Below are 26,190 nucleotides of genomic sequence, written 5' to 3' on the forward strand. Positions count from 1 at the left end.
AATGTATCTCTTTGCAGTGTCTATGTGAAAATGTTCACAAGAAGTCTGAATAAAAACGAGGCACCATTTCACATTAGTATCTTATTAAAAAACTGAGCTCTAGCATTCCTGGTGACAAGTGACTAATTCAAGCAAATAGTTACTATGTTGGGGCTTTATCATGTTAAAGAGAAAATGTGTTGCTAAAAATAGGATGACCCCTGGCACTTTATTGCTATGGTCTAAGCAACTGCGGCTAATTACTGATTTTCTGTATCATCTAAGCCAAATCAAGAATTCCACCTAGAGCAGTTACTGCAGAAATATACTGTGTTAGGCCCCAGCTAAGCTTCTGTTGATTTGAAGTTTTATCCCTCCATAAAAAGTACAAAAATACTCACTGAAGGTTACTGAGAAATTGTTTGATTTGACATAAAGATGAAGACACACTTCTTAGTACATGTTGTCATTCACAGGATAACTTGCATCACACGCGATTTAATGAAAGCTCTCAAATAAGCGATTTTATTCCTATCCATGATTGCAGACATTTACAAAACCATAACATCTGAGTTCACCTTAAAAAATAACTTATATAAAGCAGTGATATACACAGCACAAAATAGTTCAGGGAGGGGCAGGAGCAACTTTTAATAATTAAAATGTAAACGTGAAAAAAAGGATGGAATAAAAGTCCCTACTCATTTCTACTTAAGATGTCATGTGATAGTATTTTACAATGTCCTGTGGGTCAATGTACGTATGTGCATGTGTCCATATAACATACACACATACGATACATTCTCTTTCCCACACATATACATACACAGATAATCATTTGCAGTTCAGTTGAGGGCAATTCTAATGTGCCGCTCCGTACAGTTGTTCGAATCACGATTGGACCCGCTTTCTTCACAAAATAGGGGAGAGAGCAGGAAATAAAAAGGTTGGTTTGGTGTGACTGAGATTCCTTTGTTTAACTGTACACTGTGATGAATAATTTTCTTCCGTAGTAGTTCTGTGAAGGGCTGACTCTGTGGTTTCCATGAGGAGACTTGGTAATGGATCACACACTCATTGTCATGCTAGGGGAGTACTAGGAGAGAAGAATCCATATTTTAACAACAATTCTACAGGCCACTGGCATCCCCCTCGGTAAACAATAGTAACTGCGAATTTTAATGCTTTTCATGAACAAGCTTTTAATACACCATAAAAAAAAAAGAAAGCAGGAAAAGAGTAAATTATATAGAATTGACCGTCCTGAAATGTTACTATTTCCCTGTGGAAAGCAACCAGTCCTGTCCTCTCTCTGAGCGTCGGGGGTTGATAAGCACCTGATCCCTTAGCTTTTTTTCTTCTAGCCAGATTCAGGATTTATGGGCCCTTGGAACAACTAGGGCAAAAATTGAGCCCAAGGTGGAGTCGTATGAAACGAGTATGAGGGACAGGATAGTCTCTGTCTCCTGCACTCTTGGTGAAGATGGGAGGTCACTGGCCTCCTGGTGCCTGTTTCGTCACCTGTTAAATCTGCTTCATGACAGTATTAATCTTAAAGGGGTTTTGGGAGGATTGAATATAAACCCCTTAAAACTATATATTTATTGGAAACACAGAAATGTGCTCAGTAAATGCTGGATTAATCACTGAACTTATAGCTGGCCATAAGAAATCCTCACTAGAGCACTGAAAAAATATCAGTACTTAAAGAGTCTGACTCATACTTCAGCATGTAAACTTCCCAGAAACTCCGGCTCCAATCTCAATCCACAAACATTTCTGGGTGGACAGAGGGGTGTTGCTGTCACGTGCTACTTGCCGGTTTGAGGCTGACCACTGGTAAAGGTGAGGCTTTCAGAAATTTGGAAATATAGGCTTATAAACGATATAGAGCAATTATTCTGATAATGATGTCAACATACCATCATACTTTTTTAAAGCCTTTTATTTTGTATTGGGGTATAGCTGATTCACAGTGTTGTGGTAGTTTCAGGGGGACAGTGCGGGGTTCAGCTGTACACACACGTATCCATTCTCCCCCAAACGCCCCTCCTCTCCAGGCTGCTGTGTAACAGTGAGGAGAGTTTCCTGTGTTATAATGCAGGTCCTTGTTGGTTATCTACTTTAAATAAGGCCCAGGTATTATTTTTTCTCCAAAACTCCAGATGTGTTTCTAATGAGCAGCCATGTTTAAAAACACCTGGACTATATAATGATCTTTTACTTTTATCTAGTTTGTTTCACTCTTTCTATTGCATATTCAGTGCTCCCATCTCATTTAGTTTGTTTTCCAATTTCTCCATCTCTTTTTTGTTTGTTGTTCTTTCTCAAGCCTTTATCAAGCACAGTAGAAAAGCTTTTGTATACCTATATGTAAATAGTATGTACAATATATATTTTAGAAAACATGAATTTCTACCTAACTAAAAATTTTGACATTTGGATTCCATTTGTCTGACTTAGTATGAATAGGTGCTAGATTCCTAATTAAAAAAAAAAAAAGATATGCAACAAGCAACAAAGGTTTACTGTATAGCACAGGGAACTATAGTCGATATTTTGTAATAACTTTTAAGGCAAAGTAATCTGAAAAACAATAAGTATATATGTGTACCTGAATCACCTGCTGTGTGCCTCAAAGTCAACTATACTTCAATAAAACACACAGATTGAGAAAAAAATTAAATACAGCAGTGTGTACATATCCATCCTAAACTCTCCAACTATCCATTCTTCAGCCTTGGCAACCGTAAGTTTGTTCTCTGAGTCTGTGAGTCTCTTTCTGTTTTATAAGTAAGTTCATTTGTATCATTTCTTTTTAGATTCCACATATAAGGGATGTCACATGATATTTCTCCTTCTCTGCCTGATTTCATTCAGCATGAAAGTCTCTACGTCCATCCCTGTTGCTGCAAATGGCATTATTTCATTTTTTTTGATGGCTGAGTGATATTCCACTGTATATACGCACCAATCTTCTTTGGTCCATTCCTCTGTCGATGAACATTTAGGATGCTAAATGTCTGGGCTACTGTAAACAGTGCTGCAATGTGCCCTCACACTCCTGAGGAACAGACTGTGATGGAAGAGTTCTAGAGTGGCACCGCCCAACACAACTTACCTCAGTGGTGGCCACATTCCACAATCTGTGGTGTCCAGCATGAAAGCCACTAGCCACATGGGGCAACTTGAGCCCATGAAACGTGGCTAGGAACTGAAATTTTAACATGACTTAACTTGAACTTATTTAAATGCAGCTGGTGGCCACTGTCTTAGACAACACATTCTAGATCATCTGCCATGGGAGAAGCATCTGCTACAAATGGAATGGTCTCTGGATGAAGGGGGTTTCCAGATTAGATGTAAATATGAGCTCTTAAATACTTTATAAGTTTTATAAAAAACTGAGGACCAGGGCCTTTTCAGACTGTTCATGGGGTTCTCAAGGCAAAAATACTGAAGCGGTTTGCCATTCCCTTCTCTAGTACATCAAAGAGTACATCAAGGCTGTATATTGTCACCCTGCTTATTTAAGTTATATGAAGAGTACATCGTGAGAAATGCTGGGCTGGATGAAGCACAAGCTGGAATCAAGACTGCTGGGAGAAATATCAATAACCTCAGATATGCAGATGACACCACCAGAAAGCGAAGAAGAACTAAAGAGCCTCTTGATGAAAGTGAAAGAGGAGAGTGAAAAAGTTGGCTTAAAACTCAGCATTCAGAAAACTAAGATCATAGCATCCTGTCCCATCACTTCATGGCAAGAAGATGGGGAAACAATGGGAACAGTGACAGACTGACTTTATTGTTTTGGGCTCCAAAATCACTGCAGATGGTGACTGCAGCCATGAAATTAAAAGACGCTTGTTCCTTGGAAGAAGACTTTCATTTTATCTGCCTCTTTTCATGGGCACAATCATTAGTACCACATTAAAAGGAATTCCCTTTTGCCCTGGTCCTCAGTTCAGTTCAGTTGATCAGTGTGTCCAACTTTTTGCAACCCGTGAACTGCAGCACGCCAGGCTTCCTTGTCCATCACTAACTCCTGGAGCTTACTCAAACTGAACAAACCTAGACAGCATATTAAAAAGCAGAGACATTACTTTGCCAACAAAGGTCCATCTAGGCAAAGCTGTGGTTTTCCCAGTATTCATGTATGGATGTGAGAGTTGGACTATAAAAGCTGAGCGCCAAAGAATTGATGCTTTTGAACTGTGGTGTTGGGAGAAGACTCTTGAGAGTCCCTTGGACTGCAAGGAGATCCAACCAGTCCATCCTAAAGGAAATCAGTCCTGAATATTCACTGGAAGGACTGATGCTGAAGCTGAAGCTCCAATACTTTGGCCACCTGATGCGAAGAACTGACTCATCTGAAGACCCTGATGCTGGGCAAGATTCAAGGTGGGAGGAGAAGGGGACGACATAAGATGGTTGGATGGCATCACTGACTCGATGGACATGAGTCTGGGTAAACTCCAGGAGCTGGTGATAGACAGGGAGGCCTGGCGTGCTGCACTTCACAGGTCACAAAGAGTCAGACACGACTGAGCTACTGAACTCAACTGAGGACCAAGACAATAAGGGAATTCCTTTTAATGTGGTACTAATGATTGTGCCTCATGGAAAGAGGCAGATAAAGTGAGAGGGTTTGGTCCATTCTGCAAGGGCTTAACCAGGAACAATGATGATCCTGAGAAAGGAGGGCATGAACCTTCTGAAAAGGAAGCAGAGAGAACAGATCATGTGAACTCCAGATGACCTAAGGCAGTATAGGAATCAGAAATGAGGTATAAGGTGTGGACTAGATATGGATGGATTTGTTAATATGGAGAAAGCAGGATTTCCCAGGGAAGAGTGGGCGACTGGTTCAGCTGGCAGAAGTCTGGACTGGAAGTCATCAGAGTTTGATCTATGGCTTAAACCCAAAACCCCACATTGATATTGAGTAAAAGTAGATGACTAGGCCTGAAATCGGGTCACCAGAGCCTAAGAGGAGGATTGTTAATCTTTTAAACACAGGTCCAATCAAGAAAAAATCTACTTGTTAATCATTTAATAGCCTCAAATTTTCATTCAGTCTGCAAAAGCTAAATTAGACATGTTACTCACTTTCCATGTTGGAGTACAGTGAGTAGGTTGATGAAAGCGGAGACTGCCAGAAAAGACAAAGGGGATTCAAGTTGATAGAAAATGTCTTCCCTTTTAAGCTTGATAGTGGCAGCAAAAAGCAAAGCTAAATAAAACTCCAAACCCCAAACAATCACAGACAAGGATCTGTGAAGTGGAGCCCACCCTGACCCTGTGCTGGGAGGGGATCTACCCCCAACTCATCAGGAGAAACCGTGCACATCTCCACAAAAAGGAATGACAGCATGCTGCCACAAACTATGCACAGGCTTTGACAATTATATTTTGGTATTTGACATTTAGGAGCAAGACTCAACAAGAAGATAAATGGATATCAGTGTTTTATTAAAAGTAGAAAACACTAGAATATGGCAAAATGGGCATAGAAAATTTGTTGTTGTTCAGTCACTAAATTGTGTCCGACTCTTCATGACCCCCATGGACTGTAGCTCACCAGGGTCCTCTGTCCATGGATTTCCCAGGCAGGAATATTGGAGTGGGTTGCCATTTCCTTTTCCAGGGATCTTCCCAGATCAGGGATGCTTTCTATGGCTACTGTTATTTATAGTAAGAATCGGTGACTCGATCATACTGCACCCAGAACCTTCCGTAATGATGGATATGTTCTACTCTGTGCTGTCCCGCACAGCAGTCATTAGCCACACATGGCTACTAAGCCCTTAAGATGTAGCTAGTCTAATTTAGGACCTGAAAATTTAACTGGATTTAATTTTAAACAACACAGCAAGATCATCAATCATTATTTTAAAGACAAAGACTTTAATGGGTATATTGTGCCAATCTAAAAACAGTAAAAGCCTTAAAGCTTTTCTGAAAGGACTTCAAAGGGTATGTTGGAAAAATTTTCTGGGTAAGTCATAATTAATTCTAGAGACCATCTCATTTAATGCACATCCTGAATAATCGGATTTTAAAAATCCCTGAATCCTTTTTTCATAAGGATTATTCCAGTTCATTCATATGTCAAGTAACATTAGGTAATATTGTGAAGAATACATTACAGTATTCATTCTAATTATACACTGTTAAAAGTATGCAGATATGCAAACAAATATATGTGCACATTCCCTGCTACCAAGCATGCTTATTGGTTGTTCCTATTTCTTAACACTGGCAATTGTTAAGATTTTAAACCTGTAGTATTTCAAATGTCTTAAGCAAATCTTACAGTAAAATGAGAATCTGTTACAGATTCATTGGGAAGTTAGAGAGTTAGGTTTATTCAGGGAGGAAACTGAGTGGAAAAATAGGGTACACCAAGAAAGTCAGGGCCAGATTTAGTCAGAAAGGATGGAAGCATCATCTCTAAGCAACCGAACTCAAAAAAATTAGCAAGCATCTAATAAAATTTAAAATTTGAAAGTACAAGTAACTGTAAGATGAGGCTCTGAGTATATTTGGAATAGTAAAATAGATTGTGTGTAACTGTCTATATAAATGATGGGCTATTTGCACTGCTAAGGCTGTAAACCACTTATCTGCTGTTGCCTTTATTGAAACTGCTTCAACTCAGATTGAGGGAAATCACAAAATTTCTAGGAAAACTCACAGAATGTGCAAGCAAAAAGAAATTTTGCTATTGATTGCTATTCAAGCAGAAGAGAAATAGCTTACATTTTTTTTCCAGAAGTAAAGAAAGAATAGGTGTTAAATGGGATGTCGTACTTAGAGACATGAAATATTCATGGTGTACTGTCCTGAGACCACACTGCAATGTTTCTGTTGTACCACTGCATCAATATGCCATGACATATTCTAGTGTTTATACGGGAGGCTGTGATATCAGGTTCTCCTTCGTCAGATGAGAACAGTTTTTGCCTTACAAAACTGTTGACTGCATCAGTGTTTGGTTTAGCATGTAAAGCATGAACTAGAGAATTTATTATACCCACTTCATGTACCATGGACTTCATCAGAAGTATCCATTAAATCTACAACCAATGTGTGGGCATTTCTGTTCATACACTTTAAGAACACTTCAGATCTTATGTTTATTTCTAAGCATCTAGATATTTTCTTTTCTAAATAAGAGATAATATTACAAGTACCTGGGCTAAACTAAAGTGAAATAAATCTAGTGTGTATGTGGATATGTTAAAAAATACATGGGGGCATATGTGATTTCTTTGCAATAGCAGAAAACGACAAAAGGCAGTAAGGGTAATAAGAAATTATCTACTGCCTTGTTGATAATTCCTATTTGGCAACATGATTTTAACAGCATGTTTGCTCAGCTGCTTATAGTTCAATGCTATGGCAAAGTATGATGCCAAATTAATTCAAGAAATAAGACTGCTTTCTCCTGAGAGGCATGAAGCACTATTTTGAACTAAACCTTTTTGTCTTGTTTTCAAAAATTTTCTAGAGTTTGAACACTAGGGGGCATCTTTGTTTTTTGAAATAAAGGCTTGTTTATGATTTTCCCCGCCCCAAACAGTCTGAATAGTGGCTCTATTTTTTTGGTTCACATTTTTCTACATAAAGTGTGTTGGCACTGCAAGCTTTCTGCCTTTGGGTGGACATTTCCGTCTGTATATGGATTATATTAAGCAGCATGTGTAAAATAACTGGGACAGTGTCTGTAACAATCAGTTAATAGACGTTTGCTTCCTTCCCAGGCTTCTTCTGTGGTTAAACTTCAAAATAAAGACTGACAAACCCTCAAAAGGCAGACTGCTCAAAAATTCTGGCTTTACAGACTTTATGTGCATTAAACACTAGAGTCTGATTTGCGTGTTTAGTCATGGGAAATGTTTTCTTTTTGAATTCATTAAGTAGTTCTGCTTCTCCTTGATGATAGTAAAGCTAACTTAGCAGAGATACCTAGCCTATTTACGGCTTAAGGCCTTACTATATTTGTCAGCAACGAATTTCTTTTGTCTTCCTCCTCTCTGCTCTGTTTCTTGATCTTTTAAAGTGCAAACGAAGATGTAACAGAGGAATCCATAACACGGGCGTCATTCACAGTGGGGTGGGGAGGCGGGACAGCTGGTGGCCAGCGTGGACCTGCTTCCAGGGCGGCGCTACACTCGAGGCAGCCGCAGGTTCTCCACCCCCATCCAAGTGTTTCTCTTTGGGGGACTTTTCTAGTGGGGACAGGAGAGAGGGGAGGGGAGACAGGCTGGAACTTTTTTTTTGGTAACTCTGCACAGCAGCCTGGCATTTTACCTACTTCCTGGCTTCAAGGGTAGGGAGGCCGGGCCAGGAGCCAGGGATGGGGAAGCCCTGTGCCAGCAGCTGTCCGTGCTGCGCACACAGTCCCAAGGGGCGCTGCTGCCTGCTGGGGGCCTGGTCCACTTGTGGCCGGAGGGCGAGGCTGGTGTTGACGCAAAGTAGTTTTTCAACTCCCCTTCTATCTGGTTTTCTGATCATCACAAAAGCTCTCTGATGCCCACTATGAAGCTGGCCCCTCCCTGACAAACAAGCAGTCACCAGCAAGGCATCTGGGAAGGAAGAGTGGGTTGAGTTCCTCTCGTCCATGCCCCTAAAGTCAAAGTCACATGGGATCTCTTTAAAGTTTTCTTGTCCAATACAAAGCTAATAAATTTCCTCGGTGCTCTTCAAACACATGGTTTCTATTACAGTACTTATTAAGCTGACACGTGGTTTAATTAGTTGTGTAAACACATTTTCCCCATCAGATTGCATTCTTTGAGGTTAGGGATGTGTTATGTTTATTTCAGAATACTTTGTCCTTAACCTAGTGCTCTGCATACTGCAGGCTCAACACGTGTCTAAGTGAACTGAATTAATTATCATATACCTCACTGAATTATGAAATTTTGTTACTGGAAGAATTAACATAAAATGAAATTAATGTCTTTAATTAGAGAAAGAGACCAGGAACTAATTAATTTGTCAACAGTCTTGAAACAAACTAGTGAAAGAACCAGGACCTAAAAAAACAAAATCCAGTAACCCTAAGCATTATGACAAACTATATAGTTTCTCACAATTTTCTGTTTCCTCATCACTGATGGGCTAATTGTTTGATTTTTTTTAAATATAAACTTTTATGTATACCTTTCTTGTCCCCACTAATCATATATAGCATGTAAATAAAAGTCAAACTAAAAATCAGTGTAATTTTATGTCTAGTTTTAACAGAAGTCAAGTCTAAAAGTACAGGAAATCTTGTCACAGGTAGAGGTGCTAGAGCAATACCAAGAAATAAAGGAATCCACACAACACTCAATTTTGGGTTCCATTCCAGGTAAAATTTAGGCATGCTACCAGTTACTGTTTCAAATTCTGATCTCTGGTAAAGATTGAATTCGGGCAAAATGAAGGTAAAATTAGAAGGGTTTCTGTTCTGATTCTGTTTATAGTTTGGTAGACCCTCCATAATTTTACTAATGGCAACGTGTATTGGAGGCACTGATTCTGTGAACATGAGACGAGCTTGGGTTCTGAAGTTTTTCATTCCAGTTGAGGCATTATTAGCAGAGAACGTGGGTCAGCATCACTGCTGAAGCTTTTTCACCTGGAAGTATGCTGGGCCCCACTCCTGGAAATCCTGAGTCACTGGGTCTAGGGAGGGTTCTGAGAAATTGTATTTTAAACAATTCTATAGGCACTTCTAGTGTGAAAAAACAATTAACTATTGTATAGTGTAATCATTCCTTCAGAAAGATACCATGTCCTTTTGGTCTCTCCAATGTCTAGCTATTGCTCTGGCAAGTGCTCAGTAACTGTTAAATGGAGAAATGAATTTTATTGCTTCTCTGCTGCTGTCTATTTTTATGTAGACATGAAATGCTGCCTTTGTTTAAAACTATAGTCACACAAAAAATGATGTGAGCATCTAGTTCAGGTTAAATGTAAACAACACATTAACACACCAGGCAGGAAAGTCTACAGAGTATGAAGTAAAGGCAGCATCTTAGAGACAAGTTTCAGAGCCTCAAAGGACAGCACTGAGAACAGACTTGGTTTTGCAGTGATCCAAGACATTTCAGTAATGTGAAGACTCATGAAAATGATCAAATATGCAACCTATTTCTAGTACATTCCTTTATAATGTATGTTTTCTGTAGAAAAGTTATTAAAGTTTTCATTTTTGTAACTATGTACAAAGAATCAGAGTTGAAAGTGCATTTTTTAAAATGTTTACAAAGAAATTCCATATAATTTTCTAACTCTTAAAAGATCAACCTACTGAACTCTAAATAGTCATAATAATGGCTTTATGCATTTATTCTAAAGAGCTTCAGAAATAAAATCTGGATATAATAATGTAGTCAGGGGAATACTTACACTCTCACTCTGAAAAGGATTTAAGAAATTTCCCCCCATTTCGCCATCATCCCTTGGAGTGCCCGGCTGATTACTCAGGCTCATATTATTGGGAGAATTCTATAAAAAAAAAATTTAGAAAACAAAGCATTTTTAAGATTTTAATTTCCCTTTTACACTGTACTGTTTCAAACATGGAATCTATAGCATTATCTCTAAGGACAAAGTAGATATAATTCCTATGTCAGACTTCTACCAGGTATTCAGTTCATTCTTAGTACCTTGACAAGTACTATATACTTTCCCAAATGAAAATTAAAAAAACAGAAACTCCAAATAACTCACCATAACTCTTCATCTTAATCTCACAATCAATATTTATTCAAAATCTCACCTTCAGTTTACGGAATTCCTAGGACTCTGGAGAGTTTAAGAAACATTCCCAGGAGGGCCATGATGAACAGAGTGGCTACCCACTGATTCGACAAGATGGAACAATGCCTTCCCTGGGTGATTTTACTAACCAGACTCGAAAGGTCACTATTTTCATAAACAATTTCCCTTTAATTCTACATGCATGTTACATAAGTAACACGATTTTAGCTATTACTTTTATATGAAACATAAGGGAAAAAGGAAAATAGTTAAAGATAGTTAAGAACAAGAGGAATAAATACCCTAGAACTTGAGAATTCAGTATGTATTTGCAGAGAGAAAGGAGGCTCCTGTGTGGAGGAATCTAGAATCCTTTCCAACCATTTGTTTGAGGAGACGTATTCAAAACTCTTAAGATAAAATGGTTGATAGGCGCTATCGAGTCAAATACTAAGTTAGCAGTATATTTCTTTACGCTCCATTTACATTTTCTAGTCTCATCATTACTGCATGATTTTAGCCACGTGAGGTCACCTGACGCGCCAGCTCGAGGGGAAGGCAGAGCGGCAGCGGCTACAGGGCATGCGCACACGGGCGGCTCGTGTCTCTCACTGAGGGACTCTTGGAAAAACAGGCCGCAGGGGTGAGAGCTCGTTATTTCAAACGGAAGCCAGGTTTTGGAGTCTTTTCCTGAGTCATTGCCATTTTACATTCTGTTTCTGAATAAGTTTTTAGATTTTTTTTTAAAAGAAAATTTCTGAGGATTCTGATTTAAGTTATGTCATAAAGATGAGAATTTCATGAATGTGTTATTCCCAGAAGAATATATGCTTTTAAAAAATGTGGTTAAAGTGTAAAGCAGAAACAGGTAGACGAGCTGGTGGAAATACAGCTCGTGTCTTGGCGTGCTCTGCACCTCAGAGGGAGGATCTGGGCACACGGATTCTCTGAAGTCCACAGGCACACCATTTGCTAGTGAACCCCACAGGCCCAGGAACCACTGCCTAATGGCATAAAGAAGGTTCTTTTTTTTTGACAACTGTTTTTCCTCTGAAAATGTTACTTTCCTAAGTATAAAATAACTGGACTTTGAAATGTACAGGGATAACTTGATTTCCTGGAAAAAAAATTAAGTAAAATTGCAGTGCAACTACTTAAGCTATAACTCACTAAAATAAATTATTAATCAACTGTTTTAAAATAAGGAGTAATAATATTGACTTAGTTCAAAATAGGGCAAATTTATTTTAAAAAATATTGTAAGATTTACCCCAAGTCTAGCAGTCTTTTTGGTCCAGACTGATTTGTCATTTCATGGACAAACTGTAATCGTGGAGTAGAAAATAATCTGCCGCACCTCTATAGGGGTATTTGAGGATGTATTTGGAAGCTGTACACTTGGATGTATTAAAAAAAAACAGATGAAACAAGCCCTCTCCATCTTAGTGTGATATTCGGACCCCTGGCCAGAAGCATACAAGATACCCTGAGAGGAGCAGCCCATCTCTGAATAGGCTGGGTGTTCCCAGACTCTGCTGCACTTCTGCCATGTATCATTCCTTCAAAAACGTTCTCATTTTATATTTAAACATTTTAAAAATTGGACTCTAGTTGATTTATAATGTTGTGTTTCAAGTGTATAGCCAAGTGAGTAAGTTATACAAATACATACACCCATCCTTTTTCTTTTTAAGGTTCTCTTCTCATACAGGCCATTACACTGTGCTGAGCATAGTAGGTCCATATTAGTTATTTGTTTTATAAATCTCTCAATTTATCCCTCCCCCCCTTACCCCCTGGGTAACCATAAGCTTCTTTTCTACATCTGTAACTCTATTTCTGTTTTGTAGACAAGTTCATTTGTACCTTTTTTTAGATTCTACATATAAGTGATCACATTTCTTGATTTATAACTCTGAAAGTCTGGCTACATTCATATTGATTCCTGATTCAAAGTGTCAATTAAAAAAATATTTAAAGTTTAAAAGTAACAGTACATTAATATTTAAATACTTTTAAAACACTTCATGGTGTAGTTTTCCATGTAGTCTTTTCATAGCATGGTGACTCAGCGTTAAGCTGTTTTATGAGCGGGTAGTGGTGTATGTAAGAACATTGAGAGGAAAGTTAAAAGGACACATCCTTATACATAACTGAACTACATATCAGATCTCTGAAACTTGTTCCTATCTAGGTCACTGGGTACATCTGAAAATTGTAAAATGATATAGGGCATTTAAAAAAAAATCTGAGGTAATTTCTGTAAAATGTTGTGAAAACAACAGAAGTTGCTGAATGGGGAGTCTTAAGGAAACCATCAACAGTGCTTTTGATGGTCCCTGGATGACATGATGAGGATATAGGGAAAGACATACTCAGGACTGGCATTGTAGGTTAGGGTGAGGGAGCAGGTTATGGTTCCAAACACCAGCCCAGAGCAGGTTACGGCGGTGGGTGGCAATGAATGGTGTACACGTTGCATGTTAACTGCAGCTCTGGTTTTGCGTAGTATCTCCAGTAGGTTTCATCCATAAGACAAGACTATAGTGCACAAAAATGGTTATGTTGGTCAAACAACTTCTTAAAATAGGAAATTTTAAAAATGTAACACTGATGCTTGACAACCTAGAGGGATCGAATAGGGAGGAAAGTAGGAGGAAGGTTTAAGAGGGAGGGGACATGTGTATGCCTGTGGCTGATTCATGTTGATGTATGGCAGAAATCATCACTGTATTGTAAAGTAATTATCCTCTAATTAAAAATAAAAATAATAAAAAAATACAGGTTTAATTGGAGAATTAGGAAGATGCAACTGGAGGCTCAAGAAGGACTGTGAACAAAAATAAGCAGTAGTGTTTATTAAAAAATAAGATTGTCTTCCAATTCGCAAAGAATGACTAGAAAAAGAATAGGATGAAAAGGAAAGAGCCCAGGAAATAAGAGAAAAGAGAGGAGAGTTTCTTGAGGTAGCTGGACATGTGTTGGAAAGGAGGAAGATAGGGAAAATGAAGTTAGTGACACCTTGCATAGCTCAGTGTGAAAGACTGAAAAATTAAGCAGTGAGTGGAAAGAAGTAGGGAAGAAAAAATTGGGAGGGATGCTGCTGATTAGAGATAAAGTGACCATGAGTGTAGTGGAGGTGGGACAGACAATCGTGCTGTCATCACCCAGACAGCCTGGTTAGAGCCTGCAACCTGGAATGAGCAGTGGGGCAGGGCAGAAATGAGAGGCTGAGGAGTCCATCTGAAGATGGATGCAACTAGTCATTTCTAGTACATTGTTGAGTAGCAAGTTTATTACTTGGGCATAGTTCTCAGGTCAACTGAAATGTATTTGAACTTTCCTTTGTAAAAGTTTTTCCTTATTGTATTTGTTTGGTCTCCTTAAGTTATACTAAGCTTTTGGGGGGCAGAGATTACATCTTGTTTAACTTTGGATTTTTATAGTCCAGATTAATGCCTTGGCACATTCATGTTTACTGAATGAAGGAATTCCTGCCTAAGTATATGAACCATTGAGGATGAAGATTATGTTTGTATTTAAAGAAGTCTTTTTTATTTTCCCACAGTGCACAAGGCAGTACTCAGTACACAAAAGTACACAGTGGGTGGCCAATTAATGCTTCAAGAATAAACAGTACATCATTAGGCAAGACAATGTTACTAGCAGTGGACACAGTGTGATGGAAAAACTTGTTTCTGGGAATAGGAATGGAAAAATAAGCATAGATGGCATAGCAACAGATCTTATGTGAAGGTAGATTAGAAGATGGTATTTCATTTGTCACTATGGCCCTTAACATTTTTTTAAAGTGCTTTATAATTACAAACTACTTCCCCATGCAAAATTTTGTTTACATCTATGTAGTATACAAGGTTATGTTAGTGAAAACTTTAGGAAGATGGCCTTAAGCAAACTGGATGTTCCCGGCTTTGTGTAAAATAGATTATCTTTGGATATTAGAATATGCTTCTCAAATTTAACTTCAGACATTTTACTGTGACCACAAAGCACAATTCAGCCAACATCAATTGTCAGATACCTAAGATAGCCAATATAATCATGGTCATCTGGTTTGTAAAGGTGCTTCCGAGAAAGAAGTCTCTAATGGAATTATACAATGAATCTTATTTTGAAAACAAGATTTTTGAAGGCTTACCTAATATAATTTCTCACAGAGGTAAGACAGTGCTCATTGTATATATTTATCTATTTTTAGAAAAGAAAAAGAGCTTCCCAGTGGTTCCTAAACACAGACATCCAAACTGCATGTCAAACTTCTCCAGCCAAGCGCCCAAGCGATGCAGATATAATGTCAGGATGCCAATTAAACTTTCTCTCTCTCTCTTTCAGTTTGAAGTCTTAATTTGGAAATATCCACAACTCAACTTCATTTTACTTTTCTTGGCATCAGGAATTTTACTTTATTATACATGAATATAAATTCAAAGTGGAATTAAAAATGAAGGCATCCTTTAATGAATTTCTGTATTTATTGGTATAAAGCAGACTTCTGAGAGAGTCACTCTAGTGGTAGTTAATAATTAGTTCTTATCAGCCATTCTAAATATATATTTGACCCACAGAGAACTATTTTAAAATTCACCATGACCTAAAAACTATTTAGGTATTCTTCTTCAAAAAATATAAGGCATCTTAGCAAAGGATTAATTTTAGATACTCAGATGATTGACAGAGGAAAAACATGGACATGTGCTATTAGAAGGGTAACTTTCCTACTTCTGTTAAGATAACTTCCCTCTAATTACTTTCTTACTCTATTTTATGGAACTATAATAATGATTAAGGACATCAGCATTGCCTGATAAGGGTCTGAATGACAAATGAGATGTATAAATGTAATACTTAATGCATATAATAATCACTTTTTCAAATTTACCTCTTTTCATATTGCTCTAGACTCCTTTACATTTTCAAGATTATCTAAACGATGTCAGTTTGCTTTACAAATGCACAACATCATAATGTGATTAAACTGATTGTTATTTACTGGGTATCATTTAATCATATACATCACATCCTGTAAATGAATCTTAGCATGCTTTGAAGCCTTCTTAAAAGACTCATTTTACCCTTTCCCACAGATTATGTGCATTAATATTTTAAACTTCTACTTAATTGTATCTCGCCTTCTACTTTCAAGCTCTTGTTCAAGAACAAAATTCATAATGTTACTCTCATAATGTTAATAAGAGTTCTGTGTGGATATAAAATACAGATTAAAAATCACAGAATATACAATACTCACCTTGGAAATACTGTCCATATCTCCTGAGCCTAAAACAAAATATGGAAAAAAAGCCTTTATTAGGTAAATACTCTATTTATAAGTTAAATATTCCTTTAATATAAACAAATGCAATAATAAACTACACTGTATGTATTTTCCAATGCATGTCTCCTGGATTTTTGAATCTCAAAGAATTACTTTTCTCTTATACTATGTTGTGAATAAGTATCACCTGATGGCAAATTCAAAGAAAAATTGCACCTCTACTTCCCAATTATCTACTTTTTTGGTTAATGGTAGGATAAAAATAACTATTGTGACCATAAATCCCTGAAAGCGAAATAGCAGATGTACATATCCTACTCAATTCAAAATTTTAACATGTGTATACTAACATACATATGTGTATATATGTTTATAGATATGCAACTAGATAGCAAGAGAGAGCTCTCTTTTCTGAAATGATGCTTCTATAAATCTGATAGAATGTAGAATGGGCACTTGCAACATGACCTGACAATATTCTGAACCACATTTCACTATAATAACCCAAATTGAAGTATTTTTACTATTAAAATTTTGGCAGCAATCTATCAGAAGTTAAAATGTCTTCAAAATATAATGCCGTAGTTTTATTTTAATTCTTAGAAATGGACCATCAATACTAATTTATTTTCTCACCTAAGAAATGGAATCACAACTTAGGTAACAAAAATAATCAAATCCTTGCCACAATTTTAGCTTTATTTTCAACTATTTACATAATTATCCTGGCATAAAAATAATATATTTTAATAGCACAGCGTTCAATAGACAGTCATAAACTAAGAGCTTATTAACATGATTAAGTTATAAACAAGCATAATAAGCTGTTAAATACTGAATGTATATATAATTATGTAAAATATATAGTAATATTTATGATAGATAACAAGTAAATGTGAAACTATTCTGAAAATTCTATTTCAGTGAGTAACATAACTGAGAATCTTCTTTGACCAAATGCTATCTTTTTATGAATGATATTACAATTGAAAGACTGGAAAGTAAATTATTTTGCAATAAATTAGAAGGTAAAATTCTAGAATGGTGTTGTCCAGTAGAATTTTGTGTGATGCTGGAAATGTTTCTTTGCACTGTCTGTTATAATAGCCATCAGCAAATGTGACTATATGCACTTGATATGTAGCAGTGCAATGAGGAACTGAATTTTATATTTAATTTAAAATCAGTCACACATGACTAGTAAATACCATAATGGGACTGTACAAATTAATACAAAAATACAATATTTTTAAATCTAGAAAAATAAGCATATATCCTTAAAAGTAAAAAAGTCTATTCAAGTGTAATTTCTTGATTACTGAATTTCTTGATTACATAGCTTTTCAGAATATAAGAGGATGGTATTTCCTGACCTAGGGTGAAAGTGAAAGTTGCTCAGTCATGTCCGACTCTTTGCAACCCCATGGACTGTATAGTCCATGGGATTCTCCAGGGCAGAATACTGGAGTAGGTAGCCTTTCCCTTCTCCAGGGGATCTTCCCAACGCAGGGATCAAACCCAGGTCTCCCACCTTGCAGGCAGATTCTTTACCAGCTGAGCCTCAAGAGGACCTAGGATGGGGTTGTGAAATCTGTGCATAATCTGAGTTACTCATGGGCATGGTTTCTCCAACTTAAGTAAAAGATGGTTCTTAAAGGAAAAAAATTAGCACAAACCTCCAACCCCACTGTCAACTTTTAAAATAGTTTATGATATATGATGATGATAAACATACAGATATAAACATTTTTTCTTTATTTTACTTTTGCATTTGGCCTGTCTACACATACAGTGTGCTGTGTGACCACATCAATTTTTTACCACTTGTTTCTGTTTCTAACTGGTGTGAACTTTTTGTTCACCTTGCAGGTAGCTCACTTCATTTGGTAAGAAAACATCATTTATGAAGCATGTTTTCAACCATTATTTGCACTATTTGAAATCAGCTTTATTATGAACACAGACAGTATGGGCAATGTTTTTTCTTAAGAGAATCAGTTTATCCATAATATGATAATTGGTTTTACTTTTTTAAAAAAGACAAACATTAAAAAGGAGAAACAAAATCAAGAAATTCTTGCAGAGAACCGAAGTTCCTCTGAGACTATGTCTGTAGACCTTGGGAGATACCAAAGGCCCATTGGGAGGATTTCACAGTCCTCCAGGTGCCCAAAGCTGCAGCATCTCTTTTTATCAAATTTTGATAGGTTAAAGGAATATGAGCTCGGATAGAACAATTCTCACACATCTGAGTTTTCAAATGTTCTCCAGCTATCATAGCAAATATCCTATGGATTAAACTATCAGTTGTAGGTAAAAGCTGAAGCATTTCAAAATGAGCTCCTATACACAGAAGAACTTTGTAAATCATGATATTATGTCGAATTAAGGTTTTGTTTTGAATTCATTTCTGAACATCAAATTTAATATCCTTACCTAAAGAGCCATTCATGTGATGTGACTCCATTCCTCCTAATGCACCCATAGGACCATCTGACCCAGGGCCCATTGGAAACTATTTAAAAAATGGAAAAAATGACTGTGATCATATTGAAAACAGGTGTTTATCTCAATGTCACAATATTTATCTTCAACACTGTAAGATACTTCTACAACTTATTTTCATTTACAAGTTATAGAGATTATTTTCCTAGATTTTCCCCCAGCTTTCTAGAATCTCTATCTGGACTGCTATTTCCCTTATTTCATCTTCTCTATGTTCTGGATCTTCAAGCTAATCCTTATCCATATCCAAATTTTCCTTAAGATATCCTTAACCATAAAGCACATATATTCCAGTGCAAATAAGAAGAGAAGTACTTTCTTCTATGCTGTTGACAAATTTTGCTATTATAAACCAGAGGTAATTCTTAAGAAGCTGTTAAAAGTATTGGCTTGTTAATAAGAAGAACTGAACATTATACATTTTTCATAGCAGACAATCTTTTGTTGTTCAAATGGACATAATAAATAATGTCATCTTGCAGGTTAAGTACATTTAGTGCCTTGGGGATAGCTGAATACACCTAAGTCGTCTTAGCAATCTCAACCATGTCAGTTCAGTGACAATTTGGCATTCAACAGCAGTTATATTTAACATTTTTTTTAAAAGTACTGTTACTTTATTTTCAAGTGAAACCTTACATTAGGAGCCTAGTACAACACACGTGTGAATAGATGTACTGTGGTAGAGTAGGTGGTGGAAAAGTCCGTGACCTGCCGCTTAGTCTTTGCCTCAACTCCCTGGAATACTTCAGAGAAAGCTCAGACTCCACTTTGAAGACAGGCTATCTATAATCACCTTCTATTTACAGTGAAGATACTGAAAACACTTGTTCGTAAAATTTCTCATGCCCAAATAATTTCTTCCATGTTGTATGGTGCAGAATATTGAATGTGTGTGTGTGTGTGTGGTGTATATATGTCTATAGATGTTGTATGTATATGTGCCTATAGATGGGGTGGTGATGGTTACTCATCAAGGAGGCTTTAAGGGAAAAAACTGCCTCAGCAGTCACGCTGTACATCACCAACTCTGTGTGGAAATAACATGGCTTTCCATCACCATGCTCACACATATCACATGCTTATACATCTTCCCAGGGTGATGCCAGTTCTGTTGCCTAAAAGCAAAAGTATGGATTGTTTTTTATTTTCCAGTAACAACTTGGAATATGTATGCCTCTAATGAGGGGTCAAAGTAATTAACTTTGAACTTACTGTTGTTTTTCAGCTTTTTTTTTCTTTTCCCAAGCATAGTTTAGATCTGGGCTGAGCAACTGGTACCAGTGAGGCTAACAGCCTGCGATCCTCCTGGGTGTGGTCCTTTATCTGGCCATCACTGTGCTTTAAGCAACACTGACTGTAAGTGTGATGCTTCAAACACAGAACACTACAGTCCGAGCCCTCAACAGGCATTGGCTTTTACTACCCATGGCTCAAATAAGTGATATTTGAAAGAATGATGTGCGCATCTCTACGTCTTTTGAATCTCTTATCTTTGTAACAAGTGAGAGAACCAGAATGGAACACAGTTGTGCGGTATCAGTTCAGCTGCCTGCAGAAATGTCTTCAGTACCATATGCTCTTGGTTTCCTCCCTTATTCCTTCCCTTTCAAATATCAAGTTTTAAGATATGAAATTGCAGTATGAAGTGCTCTTCTATATTTGTGCTGCATTTCTGAAATGAACATTGTTCATGACTGTATTCAATGTTTTTAAAAGCTCTGTGAAAACATCTTTTAGACATTACTGACAGGAAATTTTTTTTTTGCTGAAAAAGAATTTATTTGATTATATAAAGGGAATACTGGTAATTGAAGACAGTGCTGCTTAGTAGAAATAAAATATGTAAAGTTCAAGTGTGAACTATATAAGTAAACTTGGATTTAGTAGCAGCTATCTTTAAAAAGTAAACAGGTAAAGTTAATTTTAATAATTTTATTTAGTTATGTAAAATTATCATTTAAAAATAATACAAAATTTTAATGAGATATTTTTTTGTAAAAGTCCTCAAAATCCAGGGTGTGTTTCATACTTGCAGAACATCTCAGTTTGGACTAGCCACATTTCAAATACCATACCCCACTGGACAACTTAAAGTTTCCCTTTGTTGTTCTCACTGATAGGAAGCTCAATTATATTTCATCCCCAGTTTTTGGTATACTTTGGGGAATTCTTTATACATGTTTTGATTTTTCTTTAATTTGAGCTATCTTTTGTTCATATATATATATATATATATATATAAACTGTATTGTTATAAATATATTTTGTTAACATGTAGGTTTCATAGACCAATACCATTTTTCTGTAAGCATTTGTAGAAAAATCACAACCATATGCCTTATTAAAAATGCCCAAATTCTTTCTGTAGAACTGCTTCAGTTCTATATTTAAACTCCAGATTTCAAAAATTTAAAGAAAAACAAGCATATTCAACTTCCTAATTTAGTTTTGAGTTTATCAGGAAAAAAACACAACAACCTGAATAAACTAATGATGTGCAAAATGAGGTGATCATAAATGATTACACATTACCTGTCATCTTCAAATAGTCAATATAAATTATTAGATATTCAAGATAAAATAAGACCACATACCAACATTTTATAACTAAGTTCCATTTTACATTTACATTATACTAATATTAAATCTCTTGTTATGTATGTTATATATAATGTTTTTTTCCAACCCAGAACATAGAATCTGATATTTTGATATCCAGTAAGGTCCTGGATAATAAAATACAAAGCCAGTATCAAGGAAAAGAAATGTACTTAGAGACTGAGTCTTCAAATACATTCCAAAAATTTTTTAAAAAGGCATAGTTACATTAGGCCTGTTAGGTCCTGGAGGTACTGCATTCATTAAAGTATACATGTTGTCTCCAGAGTTGGTTGAATCTGAAACAAAATATTATTGAATTAATATCTTTCATTATAATTTATGCCCAAGTCATCACAAAATAATAATCAAAGATGATCTGGATACCTATATATATTAATAGCTGTACCACTTGACATAGTCATTACTGATGTTCAGAAACCAGTATCTGTAATCATTTTCTGACCCAGAAATTATCATTCTGAGGTCATAAATTAGGACTATTTACTTAATATATTAGGAATAATAATTTGAATAGTTCAGGTCAAAAGGAATATCACTTTAAAAGGCTAAAAAATTAAACTTTTCCTTTTTTAAAAACATGAAACCCTTTGACTTCTCTAAGCAATTTATATGAATATCTATAACAAAAATCTCTTAAAATTCAGATTTTGCAAATTTTTAGTTATTATTTATTAAGGTTTCTTAATAGACCAATTTAAAAAATTTATTTAGCTAATAATAAAAGCTGGTGGAATATCCTGTCTTACTTCCCAAAGAAAGAGATTAGAACAAGATGATACAACTGGAATAAAAATTCTCTTGCTTGAAGTAAAAGCCAGCTTTCACTAGTACAACTTCAAATAAAATTTTTTTTGGTCATTTTATTTTTGATTCATTATTATAAAAAAATAACTGTACTGTATATCCATATGAATACATGTAACATTTTACATTTCATGTCTATTACTAGTCCTAATTAAGTTTCTGAGTATAGGTGTTTCTAATGTATAGCCTAGAGTGAAAGGCTTAATATTTTATATTTAGAAACTATTAGTTATAAAATGTTTTTCTATTTTCCCACAATTATATAGTTCTCTTAAATAAAATATTGTAGGCCTCTACTTTGAAAAAGTTATTTTACACTGATTTAAGGCAGAAGATAAAAATCATTCTTATGGCAATAACTGTAGAGTGAGAAATGGGCAATTACTTTTCCTCTTATTTTGTGATTATTACACACCAATTTATTGTTTTAGAGTAAGATACCATTTATTCTTTGTTTATAAACAGTGATCCATAATCCTAAGTATTATTTTTTACATCTAGATTAACACATCATATTATTAAGAAAGTTGAAATGCCCACCTCTGGCTGACCTCTGTTTATACTAAGTAAGCTCCTAATCTACTTTTGTGGCCTTAAGTATTCTTACATTTTTATGTATACTATACGCTTGTCAACTCAGGCTACTTTTTATTTTCTGCATATGTGCATCCTTTTCCATCACCTTATTTTTGTTCTTTTTCCTCCAAGTGTCTTCGCTACCCAGTCTCCACTTACTGAGATTACACTCTCATTCTTCAAGGCCTACTGCCGATGATACTTCTCTTCCAAGAAGTTTTAGGTCCCCTGATACTTAAAAGTGTGTGAGTGCTCCTTCACCACTGAATTATGCTTTGCATTATAGTTAACATTTTGTCTTATTCTTCCCTCCAGCTTCAAATTAGGTTGGAAAGGGGCCATGTCTTGCTCATATTGTATACTATAGACAATAAATATCTGCTAACTTAGATTCAACTCATGGCATAAACTCTATCCCATAAAATCTTATCTTTCAGAAAAGCTGGGTTTGCTTTTTAAACATAGGAAAACTTCAAATGGCTTTTCACCTTTGTTAGTCTTACTAATTTTAGTAATTAATTTGAAAGGAAAATGGACTGTATATTTTAAAATATGCAGAAAGAAAATTCATTGCTTTTAAGACCAATCAAAAGAATTCATCTGAAAATGAAAAAACATTGAGGGAATAAGTTTGGTATTTTTTAGAAAATGTCTGATTTCTTTTTATATACAAAAAAACTATAGATATTCTGGCACCTACTTTTTGGAGGCCGGGGCATACTGGCTTCATATTAGAGGACTGACTGATAAAGAATGAGTACATGAAAGAGCATGCAGAAAAGCCAGCAATACTGGTGGCAATTTTTGGCTTGAAAGGAAGAATTGATCAGATTACTTATCACCTGCAAAGTTTAGTGTCACTCCAAAAATTTTCTTTGAGTACTGCAAGTGAAATATTTGTTAATCATATGCTACCTTTATAAATTAAACCTTAGCTTCCCCAAAAGGAATGCAAACGTGGGCAAGATGTTCAATTCATATAATTCTATCTTCAATGAATTCTGTTCCACTTCACTGAAGCTGTTCTGAGGACAGAGATCTATGAAATATTTATGATTCATTCCAAAGAGTTAGTGAAGCAAAGTAAAATTCTGACCCAATGAAATTTCTGCTTTTTCTAAATTAAGGTTTCAAAACTTAAAAATACTTATTGGTGTGATTAGTGATACTTAATTTCAAAGTTCTATATATCTTAGATTTCAACAAATTCATAAGATATGAATTTGAGTGCAACATAATAAAAATTGTTTTCTAATTATAAAAACTTTCCACATATTTCATTACCGAGAAGTTAAAACTGATAGTCTATTTCTTATCTACTTTTTAGATTTCAGTGTAATATATTTAAAAATAATATTGTGATCATATTGTACTAAATCATGAACATTTATTTCTCTGTGTCATTTAAAGTTCTTTGACAGTAATCTTAATGGCTAAAGTTTTAGTCCATAAAGCATAAAAATTTAAAAATATCACTAAAATCGGATTAGGCATGAAAGTTGTTTCTAGCCCACTGCTGGCTATATCAGATGAGCATCACTGTACATGATGCTTGGGTTATACCGCAAATCATTTCTAGTAGTAGGATTATGGAGTCAAATGGTGTGAACTTTTTCATGGCTCTTGCTACATGCTGCCAGGCACTTCTAAGAGGGCTGTACTATTAATATCACTAGAGGCCTCAAGACACAATACATTCACTAGTTTGTATTAAAGTCTCAAAGGAGAGAGGCATTTAAAATAATGATATTACATGATTCTAGGAATACTGAAGTATTTTGGTTTAAAAGATTAAACAACATCCCCCATTACACAGTGGATTAGCTCACTAATAAATACCTACAGATGTGTAGGATAAATGATATTGATAGCACTTCCATACGTATTTTAGATGCTAGATACAATGAGTCTGATTTGCTGTATTAAACCTAATGGGTCCATGTATTTCATGTGTTACTTGTGCAGAAATTTTCTCAAGCTGTGAGATTTGGATCTTTTCCACAGTTTCAGCAAATTTCTAGTCAGATAAAATTATTGGGCAATTCATACAGATCAACACAGTTTTCATTCTAGTTAAATCTGTTACCTACACAACAGAAGTGTTCTAAATGCTTAAAGTAACTGGAAAATAGTTACTGAAGAGCACTATTTCCTCCTCCTTGCCCCCTCTACTCAACGTGTGAAACCACCAGTGAGACAAAGGATACTGCTAACTTCCCCTCGTAACAGTTTCTGTACTCTATTATTTCACTCTGAGAAATACCCACGTGGCTCATTCAGTCACAGTACCTGCGGGACTAGGCATGATGGGTGTTCCTGGTGGCCCTCCACCTCCGGGAGGACCCTAAATAAGTACACAAAATGTCAATGAAAATAAGGCATCGCATTTAACAATATAAGGAAAAGCAGAAGTTAGATTTTATAACAATCCAATTTGAAAACAGAGGAGGCAATATATTTTCTCCATAATTTACTTTCTTTGAATGCACAATCATTTCACTTTTATGCAAAATATAATTTAGCTTAAATATACTGAGATTGTTTTGACAAGTTTCTCAAAACAGTGAGCCTATAACACTGATTTATAATTCATGACTTAATCACATCAGGTTATAATGATGTTAAGGAGAAACGATTTAAGAGGGCCCTTACAAATCCATAAAATAGAAATAATTCATGTGTATTTGTATTTATAATTTAGTTTACTGTAATTTTCTTATATTTTGTATCATTGGTTTTTATAGGCAATTGAAAACCAAAATATATTCATATATTTAAAAAATATATTGATGTGATTTCTTCTGTCAGTCTCAACTACAACATCTCTGATACACTGTACCTTCAGCCATCACATCAATTAGAAATAAGAGGTAATGCTAACTAATGTAGAGGGTTCCTAAGGCTGTAGGTACACAATCAATTTGAAAGCTTAATTCAGTTATTTCACACAACCAAAATGGATAATTCAGGCAGTGAGTTTTAGAATTTTCAGAGGGACATAGTCAAATTAACCTTTAAACAGCTGGATTTTTGTTTCATTCTGAGTGCACAGACGTAGTCCACTAATTATTCCAAATAATACATGTATTGCTATTTACTAAACAGCTTAAATTTACTTTTAAATAAGTCAAATTTATAATTTCATAAAACTATATATGAAGCTTATTTTTAATTGACTTTAAGAAAAAATAGGCTGTACCCAAACTTTTTAACTTTCATTTTGGTTTCATGGAGAACATGAAAAAAGTTACTTTCTTAGTTTCTATAACTTAAGGGAATTCTGAGTACTAAGTTCACAGGTCCAAAATTGTGTGTTTTTCACTGTGCTCACAGAACACTGTTTCCATGGAAAGTAAAACTGATCAATTGATATTGATCTTCCAAAGCACTCTTTTTTCTTACTCTGGTTAACCACTGCCTATGAAAATTTCCTTGGGAAAGATTTTCCGCTTTACCATTTATTCCTGCTTCTCTGCTAAACAGTATAACAAATTATCTTCTGTGATGGCCTTTAGATGCAGCAAGGGTTATAATGTGATGATGGTTAAAAGGTCATTTGTAAGTTCAAGAGATCATGTAAAAACTGCTGATTCAACAAATATAAATCATGGAAATTTTTAACATGTACAAAATGATAAGTGCTC

General features: G+C 35.6%; 1 protein-coding gene across 4 annotated transcripts in view; it reads right to left on the minus strand.

Moving 5' to 3' along the window:
• Positions 1-386: 386 nt before the first annotated feature.
• Positions 387-26,190, minus strand: part of SSBP2 (single stranded DNA binding protein 2) — a 295,979-nt gene continuing 270,175 nt past the window's right edge. For all 4 annotated transcript variants that reach the window (XM_020888072.2, XM_020888073.2, XM_020888070.2 and 1 more), the window contains 6 exons: positions 24,836-24,890; positions 21,371-21,441; positions 18,473-18,551; positions 16,010-16,038; positions 10,387-10,485; positions 387-1,075 (listed from right to left, as the gene is read on the minus strand). In XM_020888072.2, coding sequence (XP_020743731.2) covers positions 1,046-1,075; positions 10,387-10,485; positions 16,010-16,038; positions 18,473-18,551; positions 21,371-21,441; positions 24,836-24,890 — 363 coding nt within the window. In that variant the 3' untranslated portion in view covers positions 387-1,045. The remainder of the gene's footprint in view (positions 1,076-10,386; positions 10,486-16,009; positions 16,039-18,472; positions 18,552-21,370; positions 21,442-24,835; positions 24,891-26,190) is intronic.

The sequence above is a fragment of the Odocoileus virginianus genome, chromosome 3 (assembly GCF_023699985.2).
Source record: "Odocoileus virginianus isolate 20LAN1187 ecotype Illinois chromosome 3, Ovbor_1.2, whole genome shotgun sequence".
Lineage (NCBI taxonomy): Eukaryota > Metazoa > Chordata > Mammalia > Artiodactyla > Cervidae > Odocoileus > Odocoileus virginianus.